General features: G+C 50.2%; 1 protein-coding gene and 1 long non-coding RNA gene across 2 annotated transcripts; one reads left to right on the top strand and one right to left on the bottom strand.

The window, feature by feature from the left end:
- Positions 1–1812: 1812 nt before the first annotated feature.
- Positions 1813–6158, bottom strand: LOC135977311 (uncharacterized). Its single transcript, XR_010594747.1, has 3 exons — positions 6030–6158; positions 4671–4780; positions 1813–1946 (listed from the first exon to the last, which is right to left on the bottom strand). It is a non-coding gene; the product is annotated as an uncharacterized LOC135977311 (long non-coding RNA).
- On the top strand, positions 4974–25091 carry ORMDL3 (ORMDL sphingolipid biosynthesis regulator 3). Its single transcript, XM_005294138.4, has 4 exons — positions 4974–5114; positions 15185–15390; positions 17921–18072; positions 19710–25091. The coding sequence occupies exons 2-4, from the start codon at positions 15217–15219 to the stop codon at positions 19843–19845; spliced, it is 462 nt and encodes a 153-aa protein (XP_005294195.1). The 5' UTR covers positions 4974–5114; positions 15185–15216; the 3' UTR covers positions 19846–25091.
- The last annotated feature ends 1269 nt before the right edge of the window (positions 25092–26360 follow it).

Raw genomic sequence — 26360 nt, 5'->3', positions numbered from 1 at the left:
TTGCATGCACAGTCACATAAACAATTCTCGCACCCACATACATTCACAAACGTATTTACTCACTGAGCCCCTAGGTACATGCTCAGATGACGAGCCCAAGCCGTGGCGGCCATGCTGCTCGCTCAAGCATAGCTGGTAAGGAGATGTCTACCCAAGCCGCTGCAGTGTAGTAGATGTACCTTTCACACACACACACATTCACTCACACACCTATTAAACTGACTCTGTCTCACCCACACACAAATGTAATTTACTCCCATACTCTCACACTAACTCGCACAAACACATTCTTCTCACACACAACTCTAAATTAAGTATCAGAAGGGTAGCCGTGTTAGTCTGGATCTGTAAAAAGCAACAGAGAGTCCTGTGGCACCTTTAAGGCTAACAGATGTATTGGAGCATAAGCTTTCGTGGGTGAATACCCACTTCGTCAGACACATGCCATGCATCTGACGAAGTGGGTATTCACCCACGAAAGCTTATGCTCCAATACATCTGTTAGTCTTAAAGGTGCCACGGGACTCTCTGTTGCTTTTAACCCTAAATTAAACCTTGCTCCCCATCAACAGCCATGCTTTTTTGGCTCAGGTTGCTAGTATGACTCCAGCTGACAGCTCAGAGACAAAAAATGAGGAGCCAGACCCCTTGCATGTGCCCCTGAGCGCCTGACTGGGAGCTCACACTCAGCAGTTAGAGGGCTATAACATGGCAGAGAGGCATTGATTGCCGGTAACAGCACAGGAAAACCTCAATTACTTCTATTCAGAGCACCACCGGAAAGCTCGCCATGTTCTTATGTTTGCTGCTCAAATTCCAGTCAAAGAAAACAAGGTTTCTCTGGCTAATTATTGCACAATCGGAGTGTGGGGGGAAATCTGGGCTGAAATGAAATTCAGCAAGTTGGGCTTGAGGGGTATTGACAGTACAGCGTGCAGGAGCCCAGGGCTGGAATAGTGGTGGGGCTGCGAGTCAGGATTGCGGGGAACCCCGGACCTGAGCCCAGGGTGCTAGGCAGCAGAGCTGGGTATGTGAGGCCCAGGACTGGCCTATCAGATGGCGTGGCCTGTCAGCATGGAGGGGCATTGGCAGAGCTCTGAGGGAGTTCCCAATCAAAACAGCAGGGGGTGCTGTGGGTCAGGGCTGTGGTGCATCTGCAGAGCCATGTCCAAGACCTTAGCCCAGCATCCATGGGTCTCTCTCCAGCCATACAGAGCTCAGAGTCCCGCACTCTCAGGAGCTGCACCTTCACCTACATTCATCTGATTGCTGCCTGTGTTTATAAAAAAGGAAAGGAAGTGACTGGTAACTGCAGCCTGGAATCTGAGCTGCTCTGCTGGGTTAGTTCTCGAGGCAAAGTGGGTAGGAGGGTCTGAATGCTTTTCCAAACTCCTGGGTAGTGGTTAAAACGGCAATCCACGTGCGATAGCGTTAACGCCTCTAGGCCACCAGAGCCCCCCTGAGCGGTAATTAGGGGGACACCATGGTAAGACAATTACAACCCCCCCTGCCAGACATGTAGAGTATGAGTTTCAGTGGGAGCTGCTGGGCACGCCGCACTTTTGAAAATCAAGCCACTTTATTAGGGTGCCTAAATGTGGATTTAGGATGGAATTTTCCAAGGCACATCTGGCAGTTAAGCTCCCAGTTCCCACACCTTTGAGCATCGCTCTGGAGGGTTGGAGGAAGAGACAGGCGTTACCTTGGGGTAACGAGGAAGAACTGCTGAGCTCCAGTGACTCTGGCTCACACGCACCATACTCCACCAAGCCCCACATGTGAGCTTAGGAAGGGATTTTCTCTCCACCATTACAGGGATCTCAAGTGTTTGAGCTGGCTACCATCAGGAACTGAACCAAGGCATACCAGTGCTAAATGCAGGAGCTGGAACAGCGTGGGCCAAAGAAGTAGGTTCTGCAGCTGTAGATTGTAAAAGATTTACATCCCTGTGGATCAGACACACAGGGGAATGTGTAAGTCATTCAGTGAGTTACATTTGCTTTTCCTCAATTTCCGCTGCAGCAGTGATTGATCAAGTCACAGATCAATGAATAGGGGGCACTGATGTCTTCAGCTTTCTGTTCCTCCCTCTCTGATCCTGGTCAGTTAAGGCAGATACTACAGTAAACTAGCCCGTGCCAGGGAGAGAACCAACTCATCCTGGGAGCTGGTTTCCAAATAACAGCATGGCCCCCTCTGCTGCTGCTTGGTGGGAAAAGCTCACACGCTGCACAAAGCAAATATAGCCAGCATGCAAATTGGCCATGCATACGGAGGGACTGGAGCAGCAAGGTACTTAGCTTTGATTATTTAGCAGACTAATGCTATTTAGCAGACGCCCTTGCCATGCACAAGCCAAAGAATTCAGAGTGGAGACCGGATCCTGACCCCCAAGATGTCACAGTGTGTACAATTATTATAGGATTATTGGACATTGGTAGTGTAACACCGCCAGACCCTGGTCATCAGCAGGTGGGATCGAACCTGGAACCTTTGGAGCTTAGTGCATAAGCCTCTACCACATGAGCTAAAAGCCAACTGGCTATTAGCTAAGGCTGTAGAGCAGAGTCATTTTATCTCTCTCTTCAAGTAGTCTCAGTGCCACTAGATAGGACAGAACACCACACCCAGGAGGTGTGTGGGTTACAGTAGCACAATGGGTGCCACTTATTCACAGACACACTCTCAGACCCTGATCAGCACTTAGAATCACAGAATATCAGGGTTGAAAGGGACCTCAGGAGGTCATCTAGTCCAACTCCCTACTCAAAGCAGGACTAATCACTGCCTTTTTGCCCCTGACAGATTTTTGCCCCTAATCCCTAAATAGCCCCCTCAAGGACTGAACTCACAACCCTGAGTTTAGCAGGCCAATGCTCAAGCCACTGAAGCACCTACTTAACTTTTTGCAAGTGAGTAGTTCCCTGGAAGTCAACAGGACTGCTCATGGGTTTAAAAATGAGGCACATGCTTAAGTGTTTGCTGGATCAGAGCCTCGGTTTGCAGCTGGCTATGAACATGTTATGCCTACCCCTATAGTATTATACTTGCACCCCACAGAGTATGCTACATTACATGTGATTATTATTGCTATTAAGAGCTGATGTTCATTATTGTATGTTATTATAGCACCTCTCATCCCACAGGAGTCCCAAAGTGCCATACAGACAGTATGCACATGGCACTATTGAAGTGCAGCCACCTCTGGGGTGGAGGCCAACAGACAACTAACACACAACACAACTGTGGGAAGGGGAGGGGAATTTTGGCCAAACACTTCAAGGCCAACTCCCCACTCTTACAAGAAGGGCAATGGGTTCTTTAATACCCAAGCAGAAAGGACAGGGCTCCAGTTTTTAAGGTCTCATCAGAGAAACTCAGCTAGAAAACTGCCTGGGACACACAAGTTAAGCATTGGGTGGGGTCAGGGTATCTTTTGAAACAACCTTAAAAATCCGGACTCTGCTCTGTGCAGACATGAAAGAACCCATGAGGGACTTTTCATAAGATCAAGAGTTTGCCCCAGTGTCCTTAGGCCAAATTTCCTTCCTCCCCGTTGTATATTTCTGCCAGTATCTGGAAGCTAGAAACTTGGACATTTTGGAAAGGCTGGTATCCTGGGCTAAGACTCAGGCAAGCTGGATTCAGTTCTACCACAGACTCCTGGAGTGACATGGGCAAAGTGATCTAATCTCTCCAGCCCTCAATTTCCCCCTCTGTACAAAGCAGGTAACTGTCCTTCCTTTGTCTGTCTTGTCTAGTTAGACTGTAAGTTCTGTGTCTCTGATTATGTATATATACACAGCACTTATCACAATGGGGCCCTCATCTCAGCTGGGCCTCAAGGTGCTACCATAATAATAATTATAACATGGGGGAGAACATAAGGACTGACGTGAATGGGAGCAGGGGAGCCTTTTGGAGGAAAGTGGAGAAAAAAGGAGAGTGAGGCAGTCGCTGCCCCAAAGAGTTCCCAGACTACATAGATAAGTGGGAAACAGAGGAGAGAGACTTGCCCCCAGATCACTAACATAGGCAAGAACTGACCCAGATTTCCTGAGGCTCAGTCCACTTTGCTATTCATAAGGCCCATCTCACCTCTCTATTCAGCACAAAATCACACACTTATATCACAGTGTCTGCTTCTTGGCAATGCGTAGTTCTTGCTGAAACACAGGACAAACAGAAGCTGGCCATGCAAACACTTACACATGTGAATAACTTTATTTATCTGATTTCTCAGCCTCCCCCCCCCCCCCGTTCCTGCGATTGGATCCTCATGCCCACACAGAGCCCCGTTTGATTTCAGTTGGGCTCCATCTGGGAACAGAATCCACCCATGTTGTTTCCATTACAAGCTCCAGGCTAGCTCATGGGAGTAAGATATGAGAGTTTGAAGGGGCTGAGCTCACAGAACATGTAAGCTTTTCAGGGCAGGGACTGTTTTGCTATTGTCCCTTGCAAAGAGTGAAGCATGCGCTTAGCCCCATTGAATTCAGTGCATTTACTCACACACAAAGTTTAAGCACACGCGTACAGCCCCAATTCTGCAAGCACTTATTCCAACACTTAACTTTACTACTACACTGATTTCAGTGGGACAATTCATGGTGGGAAAGTGAAGCCTGTGTAGGATCAGGACTGTAGTCTTTGCCAGCCTAATGCCTAACCTGTGTGTCCCATGCAGTGTCGGGCACGCACGCAGCCGATGGTCAGCAAACCATAACTGAGTAAAAGGACACGCCTGGGCTGCTGACAATTCACGAGAGATTCACAGGTGCTGCAAACAATAACAAGTCAGAGAATGAGAACCAATGCACAGAAATGTAATAAAAATGAACAAGCGCAAAACACCATCTACAGCGAGCTGACAGGGAATGTACAGCAGCCGCCGCCCCCCGCCCAGCGGCGGCCCTCATGGGACATGTGGGAGTCCCGAGCGCCCCAGGGGAACTACATTTCCCAGCGCGCCCCGCGGGCGCGGGGGATGCTGGGGAGGGCGGAGCTGCCAGCTGCTGCAGCTGTTGCTGCGTTGTCCGCGGCGGCGGCGGGGAGCGGAGCGGAGCCGGGCTGCGGGGAGAGGCCCCCGGGCCGAGAGCCGGCTGCGCAGCGCGGTGAGCACCGGGGCTGGGCGGTGTGGCAGGCCTGGGGTCTGCAGGGGGGCAGAGATAGGGGGCGGGGCCAAGGAGAGGGGCGGGGGAAAGGGGGTGCAGGGAGCTGGAGGGGGGGGCAGGCATTCAGGGGAGCAGAGACCTGTTGGGGGGGTGCAAGGCTTGGGGGAAAGCCCCCGTGATGGGAGGGGCAAGGGGCTCGGGGAGTGTGGGGTGCTGGGCTCTGGAATAATGGGATCTGCTGTCTAGGGCCATAAGAAGCTGGGGAGCCCGGTGGGAGAGGCGCCTGTTTCCCCCTTGGGGGAGTGGGGCTGGGAGCCTGCCAGGGCGGGATGGCTACCTTTTTTTGTGTGCGTCTGGGGTTAGGCCCTTGGACCGTTTCTTAGCACTCCAGAGGGTATTGTTTCTGTCCAGCTGAGTCTTTGGGGTGACCGGGACCTGGGGGGTAGGACTGGGAGGGAGCTTCCAGGCTGCCTTTAACCAAACTGTGCAGGCAAGCAGCACAAGAGGGGTCTCCAGGGGAACAATTGCTCTTTGGGGAGCCTGGAAAGCCACAAGCCAACTCTCAGCACCCCGGGATTTCAGCAGGGAGAGGGTATCAAGTATCAGGGGGTAGCCGTGTTAGTCTGTATCTACAAAAACAACAAGAAGTCTGGTGGCACCTTAAAGACTAACAGATTTATTTGGGCATAAGCTTTCGTGGGTAAAAACCTCACTTCTTCAGATACAACGGAGGGGGCGTTCCTGGAGATGTGAGCACATTCCCGGCATTCAGTGGCCGCATCCCAGGCTTTCTGAGGGGGGTGATGGAAGGGAGGTCTCCAGGAAGAGGTGACTTGCTGGCTTGGCAGCCCTAGAGTCTTGGCTATGGGGAAGTCTCCCACAAATCCCCAGCCACATCCCCCCACAACTACTGACCTGTAGAGGCTCTTTGGTCCCTGTGTCTGACAGCATCTTTTGGTTCTCCACTGAGGCTGTCATCTCCATTGTGATCTGGGTCTTTGTCCAAAGACCCAACTGCTCTGCCAGCCTGAGCTGGATTTGAACTGGTGACCTCGAGGTGAAAGACTCAGTGTCCCATCCCCGCTTTGTCCTCCCCTTGCTGGCTCTCTCAAAGCCTCCTAGCTGAGCTGTTGGATAAAATCAAATTGTGTGACTAGAGCAAGGCGTCCACTCCTGCAGCAGTTTCCTATAATACAATGTAGTGGAATGAGCTGGCGCAGCTAGGAAGCAACAGGTCCCTAAGTTGCCACGAAGAGGTTAATAGTGGGAGGCATATGGGGGAAGTGCAGACTGGAACAAATTCTTCTGTGCAAACAGAGGTGGGGGTGAAGCTGGAGCTGGGGGGGGAGCAGAGGCCTTCTGCAGTTCATAGGCAACGCAGCCCTCAATACCCGCTGCCAAGAAGCCGTGGGGATCTCCGCGCAGCTGCGAGAAATCCCCAGCAGAGGCATGTGTGTGGCTGGGACCTTTTCTTAGGGAGTCTGTAGGCTGAGAGAAGCTAGGGCATGAGTCCCATATGGTGGGTTCACTTCTCGCTTGGGTACGTATTTCCCCTTCCTCCTGCATCCCAAGCAGCACTGAAGAGGCCTCAGGGCACACGCATCTCCAGGACAGCCTGCAATCTTCGCTTTACTTAGATTGCCAGCTTTTTGGGGCAAGGACCGGTTTTATTCTGCGCTTGTACAGCCCCTAAGCACCACAGGATCCGGGTCCTTGTCCATGCCTGGGAATCCTAGGTGCTACCACCGTACAGATAAATAATACTGTTGTGCAGCCATATTGCTATTTCCACGGGGAAACCCAAGCAACTGGCAGCTGTGCTGTATGATGTGGGAGCCCCTGTGGTTCCCAAGAGAGAAGATCATTGAAAAGTGATGAAAAGTCCCAGGTCCCCATAGTGGCTCAGGGAATAAAACTGGATGATCTGAGGAATAGCCGTCGTCTGGGAACTCCCATTGAAAGCTTGTATGTGCAGTGTTTGCTTTGATAACAGCAAACCCTGTTCAAATGGCAGCAACCACGGATGGCTGCCAACCCCTTCTCCCCACATCACCCCACGGTCATAACTAGGGATCCGGATATTCCCCCAATGCGCAGGATTGTTCAGATGATGTGTTCTGGAAATGGCCCTTGGAAGCTGCAAATTATGGATCCAGATTTGATCCCGCTTGTATATTTTAATTCAGGCCCTTTGCTCTAGGTAACAAGCTAAAGAGGGCGCAGGTGGGAGAGACTGGCAAAAGCAGAACTAGTGTGAGCGGTTAAATGTGGTCTGAGCATGGGACTGGGAGCTGGGAACCCCCTGAGTCCTTAGCCTAGCTCTGCTATTGATTGCAAGTGACTTCCCCTCTCTGGAGAACCTTGGCATCATCTATAGAACGAGGCTGCTGCTGCTGTCAGATGGGGATTGATTAGACGGCATCTATTACTGTAAATGCGTAGAGAGCTCTGTGCCTCTGGGGTGTGATCGGTAATTATCGTTCCAGTCCCTCCTCTAAAAACCTGGTGACCCTGGTCCTGCTACTCAGTGGAACAGACTGACACACGCTCAGCTTGAGCAAATGTTGTGGCACTCGTGGGTCATGTACAAAACATCGCCATTCAAACCCGCGGGCTTTTTGCAACTTAGCGTTCCCTGAGCTCTTTGCGGCTGTAAGGCAGGAGCCTTATCTCACTGAGGCTGGTGTAAACCCCAGATGATCCCATTGACTTCACAGGAGTCATTCTGGGCGTCCCCAGGGTGGCTGGGGTTGGAATCTGCTGTGTTCTACTCCAACCTGTCTGGAAAGCACTTCATAGCACACCCCACACCTGATTTCCCCACGGCCTCACCCCTCTTCTGGTCATTCCTACCTGTGTAAAGTGGGCGTAAAAAGACAATGCCAGGTGCTAAGAAGTGGATGATGCAGACCTAATGATCTCTTGGGGTTTTCAGTATCATCCTATCACCTAAATTAGACTTACCCTGGCACTAATCAGCTAATATTAAGTGCTTTGAAAATGAACATGGCAGGGGGTGGAGGTGCTGGTATGTCTCTTGGCAAGGGGGGAGGGGCATTGCCCCTTCCCATATAACGCTGCAGCGAACAGGCACGGTACACCTCAGGCAATGTGGTAGGATGGTCCCCATCTTCCAACCGATCCTATGGCTGGCAGGTGTGTTTGGAAGGGCCCTTCAACTGGGGCGCTATGGAGAAGAGCCGGTTTTAGGAGACCACGTCCATCCCCATTAAGGAGGGTGGGGAACTTGCTAGCTCCCCAGTGGCCAGCCCACGCATATTGAAGGCATCATGTCCATCCACCCAGCAAATGGCTCACTGCCTCATTGGCCCATTAACAGCCTGATGTCCCAGATAATGTCTTGCGTAATGTGTTGGTTGTTTGTCGTCTGTGTTGGTTCCAAAGGCCCCTCCCTTTGGAGTCCGTGACCAGCATGGCCCTGGCGTGGGATGGTGCAACTCCTGCTAGCTTCAGCCAGAGTCGCAGGGTTTAATTTGGCTCTCATTTAGAGGGCCTTTGGGCAAAATGTACCAAATGCTAGAAATCTCAATACTCTGATGGGTGAACTAGAGTGCCTGGCATTAAATGAGGATATTGATATAATAGGCATCAGGGAAGCTTGGTGGAATGAGGATAATGATGGGACACGGTAATACCAGGGTGTAAAATATATAGGAATGACAGTGTAGGTTGTGGGTGGGGGAGTGGCATTATATGTTAAAACATAGAGTCAAATAAGGTTCTTACATGAAACAAACTCTACCATGGAATCTCCATAGACAGAAATTCCATGCTTGAATAAAAAGAGTAGAGAAGTAGGAATACACTACTGAACACCTGACCAGGGTGGGGACAGTGATTGTGAAACGGTATGGGAAGTTAGAGAGGCTACAAAAGCAGAATAATAATGGGTTAGGAAAGGCATAGATAATAAGACAGAAAATATCATATCATATATATATATACATTAGTGGTGCGCCCACACCCTGAATATTGTGAGCAGTCGCTTTTCTACCCTCCGAAACGAACTCTGCTCTTCACCAGCACAAACTTCTCTCTCCTTCCAGCTGAATGTTTGCTTTGGGCCAGAGCTGCATCTGATCCTTCGTGATGAGGAGAGTTGATGACCCCAGCGCTTTCTAGGAGTGGGGATTGCAGACAATAGCTCAGACTCTGTATGGCACCTCAGATCTTACTGCTGCCTCTTTCGCGTGTGATCTGTGCGCCATGCAGGGTTCCCTGGGGGAGATGCGCCCGCAGGGCCGCCCTGCCGTGCAGGGTTCCCCTGAGGAGATGCGCCCGCAGGGGATATACGCCCCCTTGCCTCCCTAGACAAGCTGCAGCATAGTAAACAAATTGCATTAAGGGATGTAAGAGACTTTACCCCTTGTGAGCAGCAATGTAGGGCTTCCCTGGGCACCACACCTCTCACAATTGACATGTCACGCAGGGACTGCCTGGCAGGATGCATGCCAGTTAGTTCAAGGGCGTGAGAAGTTAAAGGAGGTGAGTGGATCTGGCTGTCAGCTGGGATGTTAGAGGGGATTCAGTTTGCTGAACGGGACTGGTTCAAACTCAGTGGCCAAATGGTCCCACTCTCTGTCTCTGCCGTTCATGCAGAGAGCAGCAGACCATGTGCTGATCAAGCAGCTAACCAAAGTCCATCCGACTAGGGGTGAGCAGAACACGCTCAAAGGGATTGTCTGTTACATTCTGGCTGCAGGCATCATCCCTCCGCTGCTTCGGCTGGAGCCAAAGGCATGTTCCCCTCAGCCCCAGCTTGTAAATTGGGTCCCTCTTCTGTGCAGGAAGGATGACAATGGCTCTGCTCTGGGTATGGCCTGTTGCTGATCTCCTGAAAGGACAATAGGAAGTTACATTTGAAGCGTTTTCCCTTTTCTCAGAGACTTCTCTGTGAATTTGGAGATGAGGGGGGTAATTGCTGAGGTTAAAACCAGGGGTTGGGCAGGCTTCCCATCGTCTGTGTTGACTGTGCACCTCAATCTTGATCCACAGTACTTATCAATATACTTCAGTTATTCAGCACCCCCTGCATTTTCATTCCTGGTGTCCCCTGCACAGCTCTGCCTTTGCATCTCATTCCTGACTGCAGCCCGTCCCCCCCATTCTAATCCCAGCCTCCCCCTGCGCAGGCTGCCCTGTGTGATGGTTTAGTGGCAGGGAGAAATGGCCGTTTGGGACTGGGCTGAGATCTGCCAAGTTCGTTCCATCTGTGCCTTAAACCAGGATCAGAACCTGGGTCCCAGAGATAGGTTAATGGCAATTTCTCAACACATCACTTGGCTCCTTCAGATGTTGGTTTCCTTTCAATATAGCAGTGTCTCCATCATCCCTGAAATCTTCGCCGTGTAATCCTACCTCTGATGGTCCTCTGGTGAGCAAAGAAGCAAATAATGTTCCTGTGGGGAAGGGTTTAAAATATTCATTTTCCCAGGAAATTGTGACTTCTTCCACTTTGGTGGAGATTTCAGCCTCTCGTACGTTATTATTTGTATTGTGGTAGCAGCTAGACGCCTCCATTGAGTTTGGGGGGCCCCTTTGCACAGGGTCCTCCCTCCCCCCCCCCCCCCCGTGAGATTGGAGCCCCGTTGCACTGGGTGCTGTATTACCATGAAGAGAGGGACAGTCCCTGCTCTGAAGAATTTGCAGTCTGACTAGACATACAAAGTGTGGGGGGGCGGGGCGGCACAGGAGCGCAGAGGTACAGAGAGAGGAAGTGACTTGCTGGGGATCCCACAGCAGGTCGGTAGCAGATCTGGCAGCAGAATCCAGACGTCCTGGCTCCCGCTCCAGTGCCCTGCTCGCTCAGCCATGCAGTGATTCACTTTCTTGTGACACTTCCCGTCTATGACTCTGCGGGACAAGTGACATCAGTGGTGACCTTTGTCAGTTTGCTCTGGCCCAGCACAAAACTGAGAATTGACTTGCTCTCCCGTCACAAGAGACACCAGTCAGCATCATTCTCAGTTGAGCGGCCACAGGACAGGAATCGGGCTGGCTCCCAATCTCTGTCCCGCCCCTTGAGTGCAGGGCTTTGAGAGTGTGAAGCCAGGGAGCTGGCTGTGTCCTTGCTAGTTCCCTGGGTCAGCAAGGTCCCCGCAGGGTCGGTGGCTGACAAGACAAGGAGAAAACCGACGATGCTGTTTGGTTTCTTCCCTGTTGAACTGGGGCGATGTTGCCAGTTCAGACGCTGGCCTGACAGCCCTGCAGACGGAGATCTGTAGCCGCAGAACAGACAGCTTCCTTCCCCCACCGGCCCAGCCTGAGGGACGTTCCAAACGAATAAAAGACTAGTTCAGTCTCGGTGGCCCATTCAGTGCTAGGCCTCCCAGCACGGCGGCCCGTTACCGCCCATCCTGAGCCGAGCCCCACAAGGCGCTAGTCAGCCCAACGTGCCTACCGCTGACCTGGGCTGAGTCAGGCTGTCAGCGGGTTGTTCTGTGTGTGTGTGACAAGGTTGGGTGTTGAGAATTCACGCACTAGCCTCTGTGAGCTGGGTTCGTATCTAGTGTGGGTCTGAGGTGAAGGAGAGGCAGCGTAGCCCCGTTGATAGAGCGTGGGATGGAGTCAGGAGACCTGGGTCCTGTCCTCTGGTTGCAGCTTGAGTCTGAAGGGATGTGTGTGGCAGGCCAGAGCTGGCATCGGCAGGGGGCAGGGCTGGGATAGTGGGGGGGGGGGGGGTTGTGAGTTGAGGTTGAGTGGCATCGCAAAGCATGTGCTGGGAGAGCAGGGGGCTGCGGGTCGGGATTGAGGAGCATTGGCACAGCTGGGTGTCCTGAGAAATTGGAGCTTAGCAGTCATCTGCTTCAGAAGGGGGAGGAGGTTGGAGCAAAGTTTCCATCGCTTTTCTCATGTGCTTTGTTTTTCCTGAACAAATCCCATCTGTAAAGCTAATAAGCTGTGTTGTGGGGGGAGGGGCCGTTGGCTTTGATTGGTTAGTAGCTCTTAAGTAAGCTTGGAAATAAGATGCAGAGACCTGTAAGCCGTGGAGAGACTGGGTTTAGGGATGACTTCTGTACAAGAGATGTAAATATCGATCCAGGAACAGAGGGGTGTCCTGGATGAAAGGGGTGATGGGGGGTATTTTAGGCAGGAGAAGAGAGAATTTGAAATGGAACCTGCAAAATTTTTCTGATATTACTCAGTGGCTGACATCCTCAGTGTGCCGTGATCCCCACGGTGTCCACATGAAGTAGATTTCAACCAAGTCTAATCCACATTTTACAAATGGGAAACTGAGGCACAAAAAGGAGACCCCGGGGGCGGGGGATGTTCTGTGATCCAGGGAAGTGGTGATGAGAAGCTGAGCGATTAGCACATTTGGGGTGTCCTGTCTGCAGGCAACAGAGCAGGTCCAAAATCCTCGCCAACCATAACCACTTGTCGGCCTGTGGTGTCAAGGTTTCTGAGTGGCAGAGAAATTGGTGTGTTTGTCGGATAGCAGCCCTGCCTTGCGCTGGATGGCTGATGCTGAGGCACACCCGTGGGTGACTACAGGAGGCCTGAAGGACACAGCACGGCCAACAGCAGTTGCAGCAGGGATAGTGTTTGTTCTGTGTAATAACCCTTGTCAAGGACAATAAAAAAGATAGAGCTCCAGCCTGCAAAATAACCCAGGCCCAGGATTCTATGTAAGGAAACTTGGAACATCTGGCTTCTGTGTAAAGAACACAATAGGTCTGGCTGCAACCCGCCTCCCACACAACGCAGGCCTGTGAGCTGGAGAAGAGCAGCAAATCCGTCTCCCAGCAATGGGAGCTAAACCAGCAACAACACTAGAAAATTACCAGGAAGGGAGAGCCTGGCTTGTCTAGGCCTTTTTATTTCTGCATTTGTACTTTGGTAGCTACTAAACTTTGAATGAAAAGGAAGTGTGCTCCTACTAATGCAAAAATTGGTCAACTTTTTGAAAAATCGGCCAAAAAGCAACAAAGCAGCTTTGGAATAAAGGCTGACAAATACATAGGAATTAATGTTGGGCAAGGATGGGCAAAAATTTCCAAATGTTGACCCTGGCCTTGCATACACCCTCAACATAATGCATGTGACAGCAGGATCAGGGTTTTATGTGCCAAACGGTTAGGCACATACAGGTTTCAAGTCCAGAAGGAACATTTCTAATAGTCAAGTCTGACCTCCTGTATCTCACAGCCCCAAAACTCCCTCCCAGTGATTCCTGCATTGAGCCCAGGAAGTGGTGAGGGAGGAACTGGAGCGAGTCTCTTAGCAAGACGTCAAGTGATGGAGAATACTCCTGTTGCTCTGTTGAAGGTATGGTGGCACCTTGGTGCTCGGCACCTTTGGGAGACAGATGGCGATGAAGTTCCTTGTTTCAGTCCCACAAAGGTCTGAGCTAGGGTGACCAGACAGCAAGTGTAAGAAATCAAGGGGGTGGGAGTAATAGGCATCTGTATAAGAAAAATCTCCAAATATCAGTACTGTCCCTATAAAATCGGGATATCTGGTCACTCTAGCTGAGCCTGAAAATACTTGCTGACTTGGCTTAGCAGTGACTTCATTGCTCAGTACCACGAGTTATCCCACCGTCTGGGAGCAATATGCTCACAGGATTGGGCCCATCATTAGCACCTTTGGGCTGTCTCTGGAATCTGAGGTTTTTTTGGTTGTGATCTTGCTCTGAGTGAATGACATCACAATCTGCCTTCCAATTGGAGCCAGCTTTGGAGTGTACCGGCTGGACAGCAGCCGGTTGAGATCTGCTGAGGGGTGAGTGGAAACCCTCATTTCCTGTTCGCTTTGTGATGGTGGTTTTTATCCCTGTAGGGTGGTGGCAGCGTTCGAACCTTAGCCACAGATAGGCCTGTCCAGCTCCATTCTGCTCCCGCTCCTTGTGTGTTTCATCATTAGCTGAAAGTTCAGTCAGCGTGCTCTGTATTGAATCCTGGGACTGGTGTTTGCTGTTGAACCTGTTTCATTATGCAGGCGAATGCATGCAGCAGCCCTAGGCCCTGAGGTTTCATGGATTGCTGGGTATGGCACCAAATCCAACCTCAGTCCAGTCATTGACAATCTTCTCCATTCCAGCAGTGAGTCTCTCTTTCTGGCCTTATCAGAATTGCTTTGAAAATGCTTCTTTCTGTGCTGCTCCTGGGGTCTGCACGTTCTACCCCACAGCAGAGTGGGAGCCTTCTCCTGTAGGGCACCCCTAGTGAAGCAACCTCCCTGCATCGTTACCTTACCATGGCTTTTCTAACCTCGGTGTCAAAGGATCTCTCTCCTGGAACTCTTCATTTCTCCTTCCCGTTGCTGTAATGATCTCTCCAAAGATCTTTTTTGGTCCTGCTTATGAAACAAGAGCCCAGTTCTGTGATGTGGATCAGTGTGGGGAGGCTCCTGCAGCCTCGCAGAACCCTGTGGCAGTCAATGGGGCTAATCCTAGGTGTAAGGTTACACACACCTAAGACTTTGCAGAATCGGGGCTGAAGTTTTTCTCAGGACATGTTATGGCCTGGATCCTGCAAACCCTTAAGCATGTGGGTAACTATGCTCCAGATTTTGCAGGACCAGGGCCCTAATGTGTCCTGCACAAGAAAATTTGGTCCATGTTATGCTGTGAAATTACCCATTTGGCTCTTCACTGGCAGAGTCACAGGACTGAAATCATCCATATGCCCCGGTTCCACCAGAATATACCACCAGCGTTAGAAATACCCCCATTGTAGAGATGTTTCTCATTTCCTGGCACCTTCCACCTGAATCTCAAACGTGAGTGGATTTAGTTCCCACACAAGAGTGTTGTCTCTATTTTATAACTAGGGTCACTGAGGCAGAGGGCAGTGAAGTGACTTGCCCAAGGTTTTGTGGTGAGAGGGTGGCAGTGTCTGGGACAGAATCCGGTAGACCTGACTTCCTGTCGGCTGCTTTACCTGCAAGACAATGCTCCATCCTGGGCTGGTCTTGGCTGAGTAGCAGGGACAGGGAAGGATGGGGCCGTTTGCATGGAGGGTTCTTGTTAGCTTGCAGCTTAGTGGAGTGGCAGAGTCTGTTGCCTCCCTGCGCTGACCTGCCTCTTGTTCTTCTTGGTTCAGTTCAGGACTGTCTAGCCGACGCATGAGCCAGCATGAACGTGGGGACGGCTCACAGCGAGGTGAACCCCAACACCCGGGTCATGAACAGCCGGGGCATCTGGCTCTCCTACGTGCTGGGGATTGGCCTGCTGCATGTGGTCCTCCTCAGCATCCCCTTCTTCAGTGTCCCCGTGGTTTGGACTCTCACCAACATCATCCACAACATGGTAAGGGGGCGCCACAGCTCACTGGCCCCAGGGGGAACCCCCAGCTGGGCTCGATGGTCACATGGGTGGTTAGCTGCCGAGGGATCCTACAGTGAAATCAAACCCCAAGTCCTGAGTTCCCACCAGTGTGTGGGATGCAGTCTGGCTGACTGAGCAGCCACATCCCAGGCTCAGCCCCCTTTCACCTTGAGGTCATGGGTTCAAATCCAGCCCAGGTGGTAACAACCAAACGTTTGGTGTTCACCGTCCCCTACGTGAATTAATTTTGGGTCTCAGACCAGCTCCCATCCGGGCAAGTGTCCGCATCACCAAAGCCACCCGAAGAGGCCCCCGCAGGAACGGGAATAGGCTGTGGGGTGTAAACTACTGTCTAGCGCCCGGACACATGGAGAGCAGTGCAAGATGGGGGAGCCTTGTGTGACGACTGTCCTCTTGGCTGACTCAGAGGGTTGAACTAGCAACCTCCTGGGTTGGAAGTGTGAGTCTCTACAGCTTGAGCTATCAAGGACTAGGAGTTATGACAGCCTCACATCCTCCGAGGGTCAGGCCCAGAGGGGGACCTGCTGCCCGCTGGTTACGCTCACTTTGCTGCTGCCCAGGAATCCTCTGCTGTTACTGGCAACAAAGGGAGAGGCAGGAAGGGCAAGGTGGGTTTTTGTACCAGGAGTTGGAGGGTTTATAAAAATCAGTTGCTGACTTGTGAGCTGACAGTGGGCTGGGCCCAGATGAGAGGACCAGGGTGCAAAGCTGAGGGATGGGGTGGGGGTTGTTGGCCATTTGTCTGAGTCTAATGTTACTGTATCTGGAGCAAGTGCATAATGTGAACAGGGGGTCATTGACTCGGGTGTATCGTAGAAATGAAACAGTCAGTTTTCCTCATGGGTGTGGGCTGGAGTGTGTGGGTTTATTTTTTTTTTTTCAGGGGATGGGTTTGGGGATGCGGGTGAGTGGACGCATTGCTGCCCTCTGCTGGGACATGACACAACCGCAGCCGTTCAGTGGAACCTTTTCCTCTGGGGCTGAGAAAAACGCCCCATGCTTTTCACTGATGATATATTCTCCCGCTCCTGACTCCCCTCTTGTTTTAGTCTGTCTGTCTCCCGGAGATCAGACCGTGGCTCCATGCAGCAGCTTGCTCCCTGATTTCCAGGTCAGAGAAACCCAGACGTTAGCACAGACGCAGCAGCTGGTCTATTTGTGCCCTATGGTTAAAGTGATTCTCGGCTTGAGATTAATCAGAGACTGGGAATTGATTCCCTCGCAGGGCTCCTGACGCCCCATCCCATAAAAACCATCCAGATCTCGAGCAATCGGCAGCTAGAACTGAGAGCAAAAGGGCTGAGATCAGCACTGGTGCGCTCTGCTCTCCCGCCAATCAGACCTCCGTGCCTTGGCCTCTGTCCAGTTTAGAGTGGTGAGTCTTAGGAGCAGGAGGCTTTTAAAGGACCAGCAGCAATTGTTCATAAACAACAATCCCAACGGATTTGTCGTTGGCTTCTCCAAGGATTTGTTGCTTGTGTGTACCTGGAGCGTGTGTCCCTGGAATCTTTCCAGGAGATTGCTTAAGTTCTGGTTATAATAATACTCCGCTTTTATCTAGTGCGTCTCACCGGTGGAGCTCACAGTCTTTTACACCGGAGGTTGGTGTCATTATCCCCATTTTACAGATGGGGAAGCTGAGGCACAGAGAGGCTGACTTGCCCAAGGTCAGAGCTGGACATAGGGTTCCTGAGTGCCCAGGGCAGTGTTCTGTCCATTGGACAGCCCTGCCTCCCCATAAATAACATTGCTACCCCTTTGCCGTCCTCTAGAGCTGCACCGTTTAGAATCTCAACGCTCACTGCATCAGCAATGCGTTACCCTTCTCCCCCTGTGGCGTGGGGGTCAATATTATCACGCTTTCACAACTGAGGGAGCTGTGGCACGTAGGGATGAAAGTCAGTTGAGGTTAGAACTGGGAATAGAGCCTGGGAGGTGCCACTCTCCGCACACACACACACACCCCCAATGCAATACAGGGCTGGGGGCAGCGAGTCTGTGGCTGTTCCATTTCAAAGGTTTTCTCTGACAGGCAGGAAGCACCTGGTATGGTCTGTGCAACTGTATGGCCATGTTCACGCCTAAGTCTGTGCAACAGGAAGAGATGCGATACACATGGAGCGGAATCAAACTCCAGTATTCTCCTCTGATGCCGGGGAGCTGCGTTTCCTAACGTGACCGTCAGCATCTTGGCCAGGGCACCAGGGAGCTCCAGCACTAAACGCAGGAGCTGCTACAACTTGAGCTCAAGAGCCCAGGCTTCCTAGCCAGGCTGTAACCAGCTCGTCCCGTGGGACCCTAATTGCCAATGCCGAAAAAAAATAAAATCTCATCAGATGACAATAGCTCCCCCTAGTGGCACAGCCGTGGCTTGCAAGTGTAAGAGTTTTCCTAGTGATGAGTTGTGGGTGGCTAAGGTCAGAGGAATCTCTCCAGACACCTGGTCTCAGAGAGCTGCCCAAGTTTTACCTTCTGCTCGTGTTTGCTACAGAGTATGTACATCTTCCTGCACACCGTGAAAGGAACGCCCTTTGAGACTCCGGACCAGGGGAAAGCCCGGTTGCTCACGCACTGGGAGCAGATGGACTATGGGGTGCAGTTCACGGCATCGCGCAAGTTCCTGACCATCACGCCCATCGTGCTGTGAGTACTTCAGGGGGGCGGGCGGGCTGGTCACAGCGGCACCCTGTCGAACGAAGCTAAAGCTAAAGCCCTCCATTGGCCTCCAAAAACAATGCTAGCTCGGGGGCCTGAAAGCAGATCCACATATGTTGCAATACCAGATTTATTCACAGTATCCATAGCCCACTTGTGTCTGTGCTGCTGTCCACCACTCATGGCGTGGATGTCTTGGGGATCTGCTCTGAGCTTGTGTCCAGGTGCTATTCAGCCTGGGTCAGTGCCCATAAAAAGCACTGTTAGAAAGAGACCAGTGCAGCCCTGATGTGCTTCGAAGGTTCACTATCTCACAAGTCACCAGGGCTGGCACTGATTAACATTAACATGATTTATGTGTATTATGGTAGCAGCTAGGAGCTCCAGTCACAGACCCAGGGCCCCATTGTGCCGGGTGCTGCACAGATACAGAACAAAAAGACTGTTCCTACCCCCAAAAGTGAACAGTCTACGTATAAGACAAGAGACAACAAGTGGCTACTCTAGGGATGGTTTGGGGCAAGCTCTATGAGACCGTATGGACCAGAACGACAGGCAGTGGTTTCAGCCCACCAGCAGCCTGACTGTTGCCAAGTTACACTCACTAACTGACCCCACCGCTGAATCTTGCCCCCAGACCAGGGGCATTGGATTTGGCCTCATGGCAAAAGGGATTTGGCGGAGGGCAATGAAATGGCTTTGTGGATTTTTATGGGGAATTCCTCCCCAGCACAAGGGGCAGCAAGGGAGAAGCATGAAGGTGCTCGTCTGACAATCTAACAGGTGGGCAGTGCAGGCTGGCACCCTGGCTTTACTGGAAGCAGGTGTCAACCTCTCAGGAGGGAATGAGAGAGAAGTAGGGTGGAGAGGCCACGAAGGGCTCTGAAAGCGAAGACAAGTAGTTTGCATTTCACGTGATGGAGAAATTCTTCAGAGCATCCCAAGTCTGCAGAGTCCCAGTGGAGTGACGTGTTGGAGGCTGGATCAGACTGTAAAATCACATCACCAAGAGGAACATCTTGCTTTTCACCCGACTCTGTCCCCTGGCTCCCCTGCCACCCACATTGCAGTTCTGACTCATGTAATCGCTGCTGGGAAATGTTGTTTTCCAGCCATCTACAGTGCGAGGAGTGGCGGATAGGCTCCATCACCATCGACTGAAGATATTTCTGAAGGGCCAGTCTCTGCTGTGTCTGTTGCCAAAAGCACACACAAGCTGCTGCTGCAAAGATGCTCAGCTGTTTAAAGTCTTTTGGGACCAGAGCTCATGGCCAGAAGGAGAGAGAGAGACTGAGATCCCCCAGGGTGAGACTAAATCCACTTTGGAATCAGGGCTCACTAGCTGCTAGAAACCGGATCCTTGTTTTTTATTTTGGCTTACCCGGCTTTGCTGTGTTGTGCTAATCTGAAGCCCTGTGTGTCTGCCCTGAGCTGGTGGCTAGATTCAGAGGTGGGGTCGGCTAGTGGGTGTAACTTGTACACCAAGGGAGCAGTATAGGTTGTAGCAGGAAAAGCAGTCAGTGAGTCACTTGCAACCAGTATCTCTCCTCAGATCGTCACTGGCCCCGGGGAGTGATGGGAGCTGTGGGTAGCTGTGATTCAACTTCCGCTTCTCTCTCCCCTAGGTATTTCCTCACCAGTTTCTATACGAAATATGACCGGATACACTTCATAATCAACACCATCTCCCTGATGAGCGTCTTGATCCCCAAGCTGCCCCAGCTCCACGGAGTCCGGATCTTTGGGATCAACAAGTACTGAGCCCCCTGGATGAAGTGAGCTGAAGTGGAAGGGGAAACCCGGTCGTCTTAGTCCTCCCTCACCACCACCACCACCACCCCCCGCCAAATCCGGGATATAATTTCACAGCGGCTCTTTAAATGCAGTATCCAATAGACGTGTATACCACATGCAGGATCCTCGTGCCCAATAAATCTAAGCAAACTCTGGAGTAGCAGAATCCTGAGTAGAGTTTAGCATGGAGCCAGGAGACTGGTGGGTGGACTTCTTGTGCTCCAGTATCATGAGTAGATGCAGATAGAGTGAGACGTTGAGGTACAAATAGGTCAGTTTCTGGGGAGACTCCCATCCAGAGGCCAATACACTGAATGGAGAGAGCAGGGGTGGGGAGAAAGCTTTAAGAGCTAGTAGTTATTACGATGGCAAATGCACTTTAAAATACATTGGCCCTTTTTGAGGTTAGAAGCACTCGCGAAGGGCTACGTGGGGAAATTAAAGGGGGACATGGCCAGATTTCCCAGGTGTGAAAAACTAGTTGGCCACTTTAATTTTGGGAGGTGGATTTTATTCTTAAACCTCTCTCCTCCCGCTGGGGAGGGAATCATTTTTCTAATGAGAAAACAGGAAGGAGCTTTCTTGTTTTCCAAGGTACCGTTTGTATGATTCAGGGGGAAGGAATTGGATTCCAAATTGTTTCTGTTAATTTAAACTATAACCAATGTCTTTGTTTAAAGTGGAAGTAGTTATATTTTAAAGCGTGTGTGATGGGGGGTATTATCCCCCATCACATGCAGCCCTGCAGTGTTACCCTTAATCCTACTGCCACATAGGGCTAAGAGGTGTGATGGTGCTGCTTGTTAGTTGTGTGATTAAAAATGTTAACACTGCCCATCAGAGTGATCGGAGTCACTTGACTTGGAGATCGGGGAGGGGAAAGGCTGATGACGGATAGGTTTGCTCTAGGTGAAGGATGGAGCGTCGTCAGGTACGGTAATGGGGCGTTGGTACAGGCAGAGAGGTGACCATGACTGGTTTAAATGGGTCTCGTTCTTCCACCCCCTTTGCCCAGGACTCCAATGTCTAAATCTAGATCAGTGGCCTTTGCCAAATATCAGTGGTGGGCACATCTCGGCATGTGACAGCCCATGCAGAAAACCATTCTCGGACTTCTGGTTGGGCCTGATGACCTGTCAGCAGCAGACTATGGGCCACAAGCGAGGTGTAGAACAGGAATATTGCAATAGTGCTGCGTTGCTGAGTGAAGGCAGGAGCAGACGGCAAATGTGGCTGGCCGGCAAGAGGGCAACGGGTCTGACCAGTCGCTGAAGCATTTAACTTATCAGTGGCATAGAAAATCCAAGCTGTGCAGTCTGTCGCATCCCCAGACCATGGCTGCAGGTTACCTGCCTGTCCGGGTCTGGACAGTGAAGGTGTTTGGCACAGCAGGGAGACCAGCAACTCTTGCTTTGCTGCCTTCTTCATTATCCAGATTTGTTGTACTTGTTTAAATCCAAAGCCCTGCTGTTCTGCCCCTGAACTGGTGGCTAGATCCAGAGGTGGGGTACGGCACATGTCAGTTAGTGGGTGGAACTTGCACCCCAAGAAAGTGAGGGGCAATGGGGCATTGCAGGGGGCAGTTAAACCACCAGGGGAGCTAACCAACCTTCTGTTTCTGACTCGTTTTGATTTTGTTTATGCATCATGAGCTTATTTCAGGCTGCTCAGTGGAGCGATCATGTTTTCTGCACCCTGCATTGCTGTGTGGGAGGGAACCCTACCTAGTAGAGCGTGTGTGTGTGTTTCTACTAAGGGGCTGTTAGCAGATGAGCTAGTTATCCACAGAGTCAGGAGCTGGTTTGGAGGACAATGTGGGATTTTTAATTTAATTATAACCTGCAATAGAAATGCAATAATCCCAGTGTGGAAGGAGATTGTTGAATAAAGTTTTGATAATCATTGTTTGGGGTAAATGACAGACTTGTAATTAGTAGACGGGGGAGGGGGGGGAGGATTTCCAATATAACAGGGAGGTTTGGATAACCGAGGATGAAGCATAGTTGCAACACTGAATCCCCCCCCCCCCCTCAAAATTGCCAGCTAGAGCGAAGGGTTAGCAGCAGAACTGGCCCCAGTGGCTGGGGTAGCTGTCCACTCTTTGTAACTGCAGCATTTTCTAGAGGGTCAATATGCTGGCTGAACTATGCCGTTGTTTATATTTTTCATGACACCCTTGCACATTCATGAAGGTGATTTTTGTTTGTTAGTGTTTTGATTGTCTGGAGTTTTCTGACAATGCAAACATTTGAAATAAGACATTTTTGGTTCCTGCATTAGCCAGATGTAGCTTTGGAACTGAGCGGGGGGTACAGTGGATACTATCGATAGAGTTTAGACCTGATCTAATGGTCCGAGACAGGACTGGGAGACAGGAATTCCCCAATTTGAATCTCGTCCCTTGTATTGACTCCTCACCTGCCTTTGGGTGAACTGCTTAACCTCTCTGCCTCAGTTTCATCATTTGTACCCCGCTGAGGGGGGAGAAATAACCTACCTCACAGGGCTGTTGTGAGGCTTATTTAGCCATTGTCTCTTAAGCACTTCAAAGATGGAAATGCTCCTGTAAGTATTAGTGAAAAGGAAGATGGTGGAGAAGGAGAGAACCTGCTTTGAGTTTTTGAAAAAAGGAGCCTGTCAAATGTAGGTTAATTTATTTAATACAAGGCTCTTCCTTTTTTCCCATCCCTGACATGGGTGGGAGTGGATTGTTGCTTCGGTTACTGTACTGTATACCCCAGGACTAGTGCACTTTTCAAGCTACTAGCCTGTGACTTCTGGAAAAAAATAGTTTCAGGCTGGTGCTATTTCCTGATGAGTGGATTCAGAAATGAACATTGTAGATACGTGCCTCAGATGGCAATGGGGAGACGGCAGGTTTCCACTCGGCAGTGATAGTACCCTCACCCAGACTGCTGGGATGATGTGCCTAGTCTAAGGGGCACACTGCTGGACCAATTCAGGTCTGGCAGGCCACAGAATTATAGTGCTGATGCTGAACCTTCTCCAGTGAAAGAGACGGAACACGTAGCGTGGTGTTAATCTAGCTTTGGGGACAAATAGAAACCTAACTAGAGAGACAAAATAATTACTTTCAAGGTGGGAATCTCGACCCAGAGAAGTGGGGCAGGAATCACTTTATCCTTGTGTTTTGCAAAAACCCACCATAAATAAAAAAGGACTTTTTTTTTTCTTCATTTGCTTAAAACCATTATTCCTGGATTCATGTAGGTTTTGCCTTTTCTCTCCCTCTCTCGTGCATGTAAACTATGTAAAGCTGGAGTGATTTTGTAGCAGAAATGTAAGCTGACGCTAGGCACCAGACCCTTGGCCGCTGTGGAGTGGTGAAGCTCGGCAGACGTACATCAGCTGGGGGCTGGACCTGCAGTGTTTGTGGGTTCAGTGACACTGGTCATGTCCAATCAGTTCTGTTAAATTAACGCTGAAATGTAAAGCTACTAAAAATAAAATCATGAACTCTTCAGTGGGGCAGTTTAAAACCTGGAGTGTAAGCTTTCCTCAACGGGTTTACAAAGACGTGATATTCATAGACCAGTCTAATGATTTCTCTTTTATGAGCATTTCAGTGAAAACAGTTTCCGTGAAGCACTTCAGCATGTGCTTAAGACACAAACAAGTCAATGGAATTTAAGCACACGCTTAAGTGTTTTGCTGAATCGGGGCCTTACTTGGCTCAAGTGAGAGGGGAATCAGGCCCTAGGATTTAACAGTTTAACAGGGATTTTGGTTAATTTTTAAAAAGAGCGATGCATAATTATGTGTCAGAGATCTACTCCCCCCCCACCCCCCGTGTGCAGGGGTAGCTTCCATTAAAATGTCACTCAAAAGGGGGAGTCTGAGTATGCAGTGAGTGGGAACAGCCCCCTTCACTAGGCACTCGTAGGTGATCTGGGAGACAAAGCAATGAAATGCTAGTCCAAACATTACAGAACAAACCACACTGTAGATTTCCTGAAACGTTGCATTGAAACCACTTTTATAGAACAGGGGTGGGTGTGAAATGGGCCAGACACGGCAGCTCTGACTCAGAAGACAAATGATGAAGGGCCACTCAGGCCGTGGAGAGTTGGAGAAAACAACACACACGCCAAGGAAGCTCCTTGGGGATAAAAAACAGCTTTGGGCAGAAGAGGGATTGCGTGCACCCCCGGGTGGAGAAGTTTGCAGGAATTTAGAGTCTTGAGCATTTAAATATGGCTGCAGCCAAGTGTGGTGGCAATGCCAGAGTGAAATTCAACCCTTGTGTAAAGCGCCTAAGTGAACTAGACCCTGGACTCCCCTTGACTTTCAATGGGATTTAGGTGTCTAACTCACTTAGGCCCTTGGGAAAATCTTTCTCCAGGCCTTGTGCTGGCTCCCTGCATAGCAGTAGGTGTGAATTTCAGTACAGCCAATGCTTTTCAGTCTAGTTTTGTCTGCTGCGGATACAGAGAAACAAGAAACCAAGGGTTTTAAACTCTATAACAATAGACCAGTTCGCAGACATTGGCCTGACTCAAACCATTTGTGTTGCCTGCTCTTATTGCTGTTACTGCAAAGCCTTTTTCCTCAGCCGTTGAGAGAACTGTGTGCTTGTCCACACAGCACAGAAAGATACACAACAACAGCTTGGGGGTGTTGAGTGAAGGCCCCAGTCTTGCAATTGGATTCCAACAGCTGGATCTTTAACCCAACACTATACAGCCCTTCCACATGATCCAAGTGCAAGATTGGAGCCTTCTTTCCCCTTCCCCCTGAGACCTAAGGCTGTTCAGTCAATGAGGATTTATTTAAAACAGCAATTTAAACATAATTTAAATATTAAAAGAATGGTACTGGTCCTCCAAGAGAGGACAATAACTGGGTCACTGTTGGCAGTAGCACACAGTCAGAGTCTCATATGATTTTCTTTAATAGCAGTGAGATATATTGCTTTGATTTACCATCGTGCATAAAATAGAGATATATTTTTAAGTGTGTGCACATAATAATACACTCTTGGGATCAATTTCAGTGAGCTAAATCAGTTTTGTATGGAACAGTCTTGCATTGTATATAGAAGTTTAGTTGTTTTTTTCCAGTTCCTTCTCTTTTTTGGGTATACAAAGAAGTTTCATCTAGAGGAACTTTCTAAGACAAAGTGTGAATATTATTTTTATTACTCCTTTGTACAGGATTCTAAGAGAAACTAATAAAGGTCAGTATTCATGTAACAACCTGTGTGGGCGCTTTACATTTGATATGTATGTGAAGAGATTTCATTTTAATCGCAAACTGTACTGCCAAGAGTGAAAAAACAGTAAATGGCAAATGAGTATCAGATAGCAAACCTACGCCGGTAACTTAATCTGCCTTTTCCTATCCCCTATCAGATAAAGGCATAACAAGATCCGAGAGCTGGAGGCTGAGGTGTGCAAAGTGCAAATTGGAAATAAGATGCATATTTTTACCAGTAAGGACAATCAGTCATTGGAACAGATCCATGTGAGATTAGATGGATTCTCCATCACTTGGAGTTGTCAAATGGAAAGTGGTTGTCTTTAAAAGATGTCCTCTTTCAATCGCCACTTGTTGGGCTGGAGGCAGGAATCGCTGGGAGAGATTTTCTGGCCTGTGCTATGCGGGAGGTCCGATTAGATGGTCAGAATTGGCCCTTTTGGCCATAAAAATCTAGGAACTGGAGGCAGTCACCACCCCAGGCTCACATAGAAAGGGCTAAAATGTATGAAGTCCTGGTTGGGAAAATCGTCTGATCTTCAGTTTGAAAACTGGTAGGTGAGTTGGTTGGTTTCTGGCTGATTCACAGATTGGGAAGATGCTTACAGACACTCAGCTCAACTCCCTGCCTGCAAAGGCAACCCCCAGCCCACAATAAAGCTGGACCCCACCCTCTGCTCCCAGGCCATGTTCAACTTGCCCTCTCAGGAAAGGCCTGGAAGCAGCGATAAGCCGGTTGCAGCAGGGCCTGAGTGTTGGCAAATCCAGGCTGTGGCAAGCCACGGAGGACAGTGGATTCCATGACAATATCCTGCTGCCAGCTCGCTCCAGTTTAACTGGGGAGGGGAGGCAAATTCAAGGGTCCCAGCTGATCCCAGCTGCAGTGGCTTCATGTGGCAGCAGAAGGGGGTGGTCCTGAGAAAAATCTCCCAAAAGTTCCAAAACAAAACACGGCCCTCACATACTTCTCTCCCTAGGGCGAGGGTCAGAGAACAAGGACAGGACAGATGTTAGTCACGTTGCTTAATGCATGACGGGCAGGTACTTGCATACTACAGTGCTGAGGGCAGCAGGAGAACCTACGTAGAAAAAATGCAGCAGTTCAAAGCCCTGGTGTGCTTTGCAGGTTAGGGGGGGTTACAATGCATCAGGCCATTGAGTTAATGGGTGGATGCAAATCTCTTGAGAATCCACCTCAGCAATGCGGAGCAGCTCAGATGATGCCTCCATGAGCGTGGAGCCTTCTGGCTCACATCTGGTGAAGA

This window comes from Chrysemys picta, chromosome 24 (genome assembly GCF_011386835.1).
Source record: "Chrysemys picta bellii isolate R12L10 chromosome 24, ASM1138683v2, whole genome shotgun sequence".
NCBI classification, from domain to species: Eukaryota; Metazoa; Chordata; order Testudines; family Emydidae; genus Chrysemys; species Chrysemys picta.
The sequence above is the reverse complement of the archived record's forward strand: the minus strand, read 5'-3'. Positions and strand labels throughout refer to the sequence as shown.

Coding starts and splice junctions, on each gene's coding strand:
- ORMDL3 (XM_005294138.4), top strand. CDS start 15,217: ATGAACGTGGGGACGGCTCACAGCGAGGTGAACCCCAACACCCGGGTC. Junction 15,391..17,920: donor CCAACATCATCCACAACATG/GTAAGGGGGCGC, acceptor TGTTTGCTACAG/AGTATGTACATCTTCCTGCA. Junction 18,073..19,709: donor ACCATCACGCCCATCGTGCT/GTGAGTACTTCA, acceptor TCTCTCCCCTAG/GTATTTCCTCACCAGTTTCT.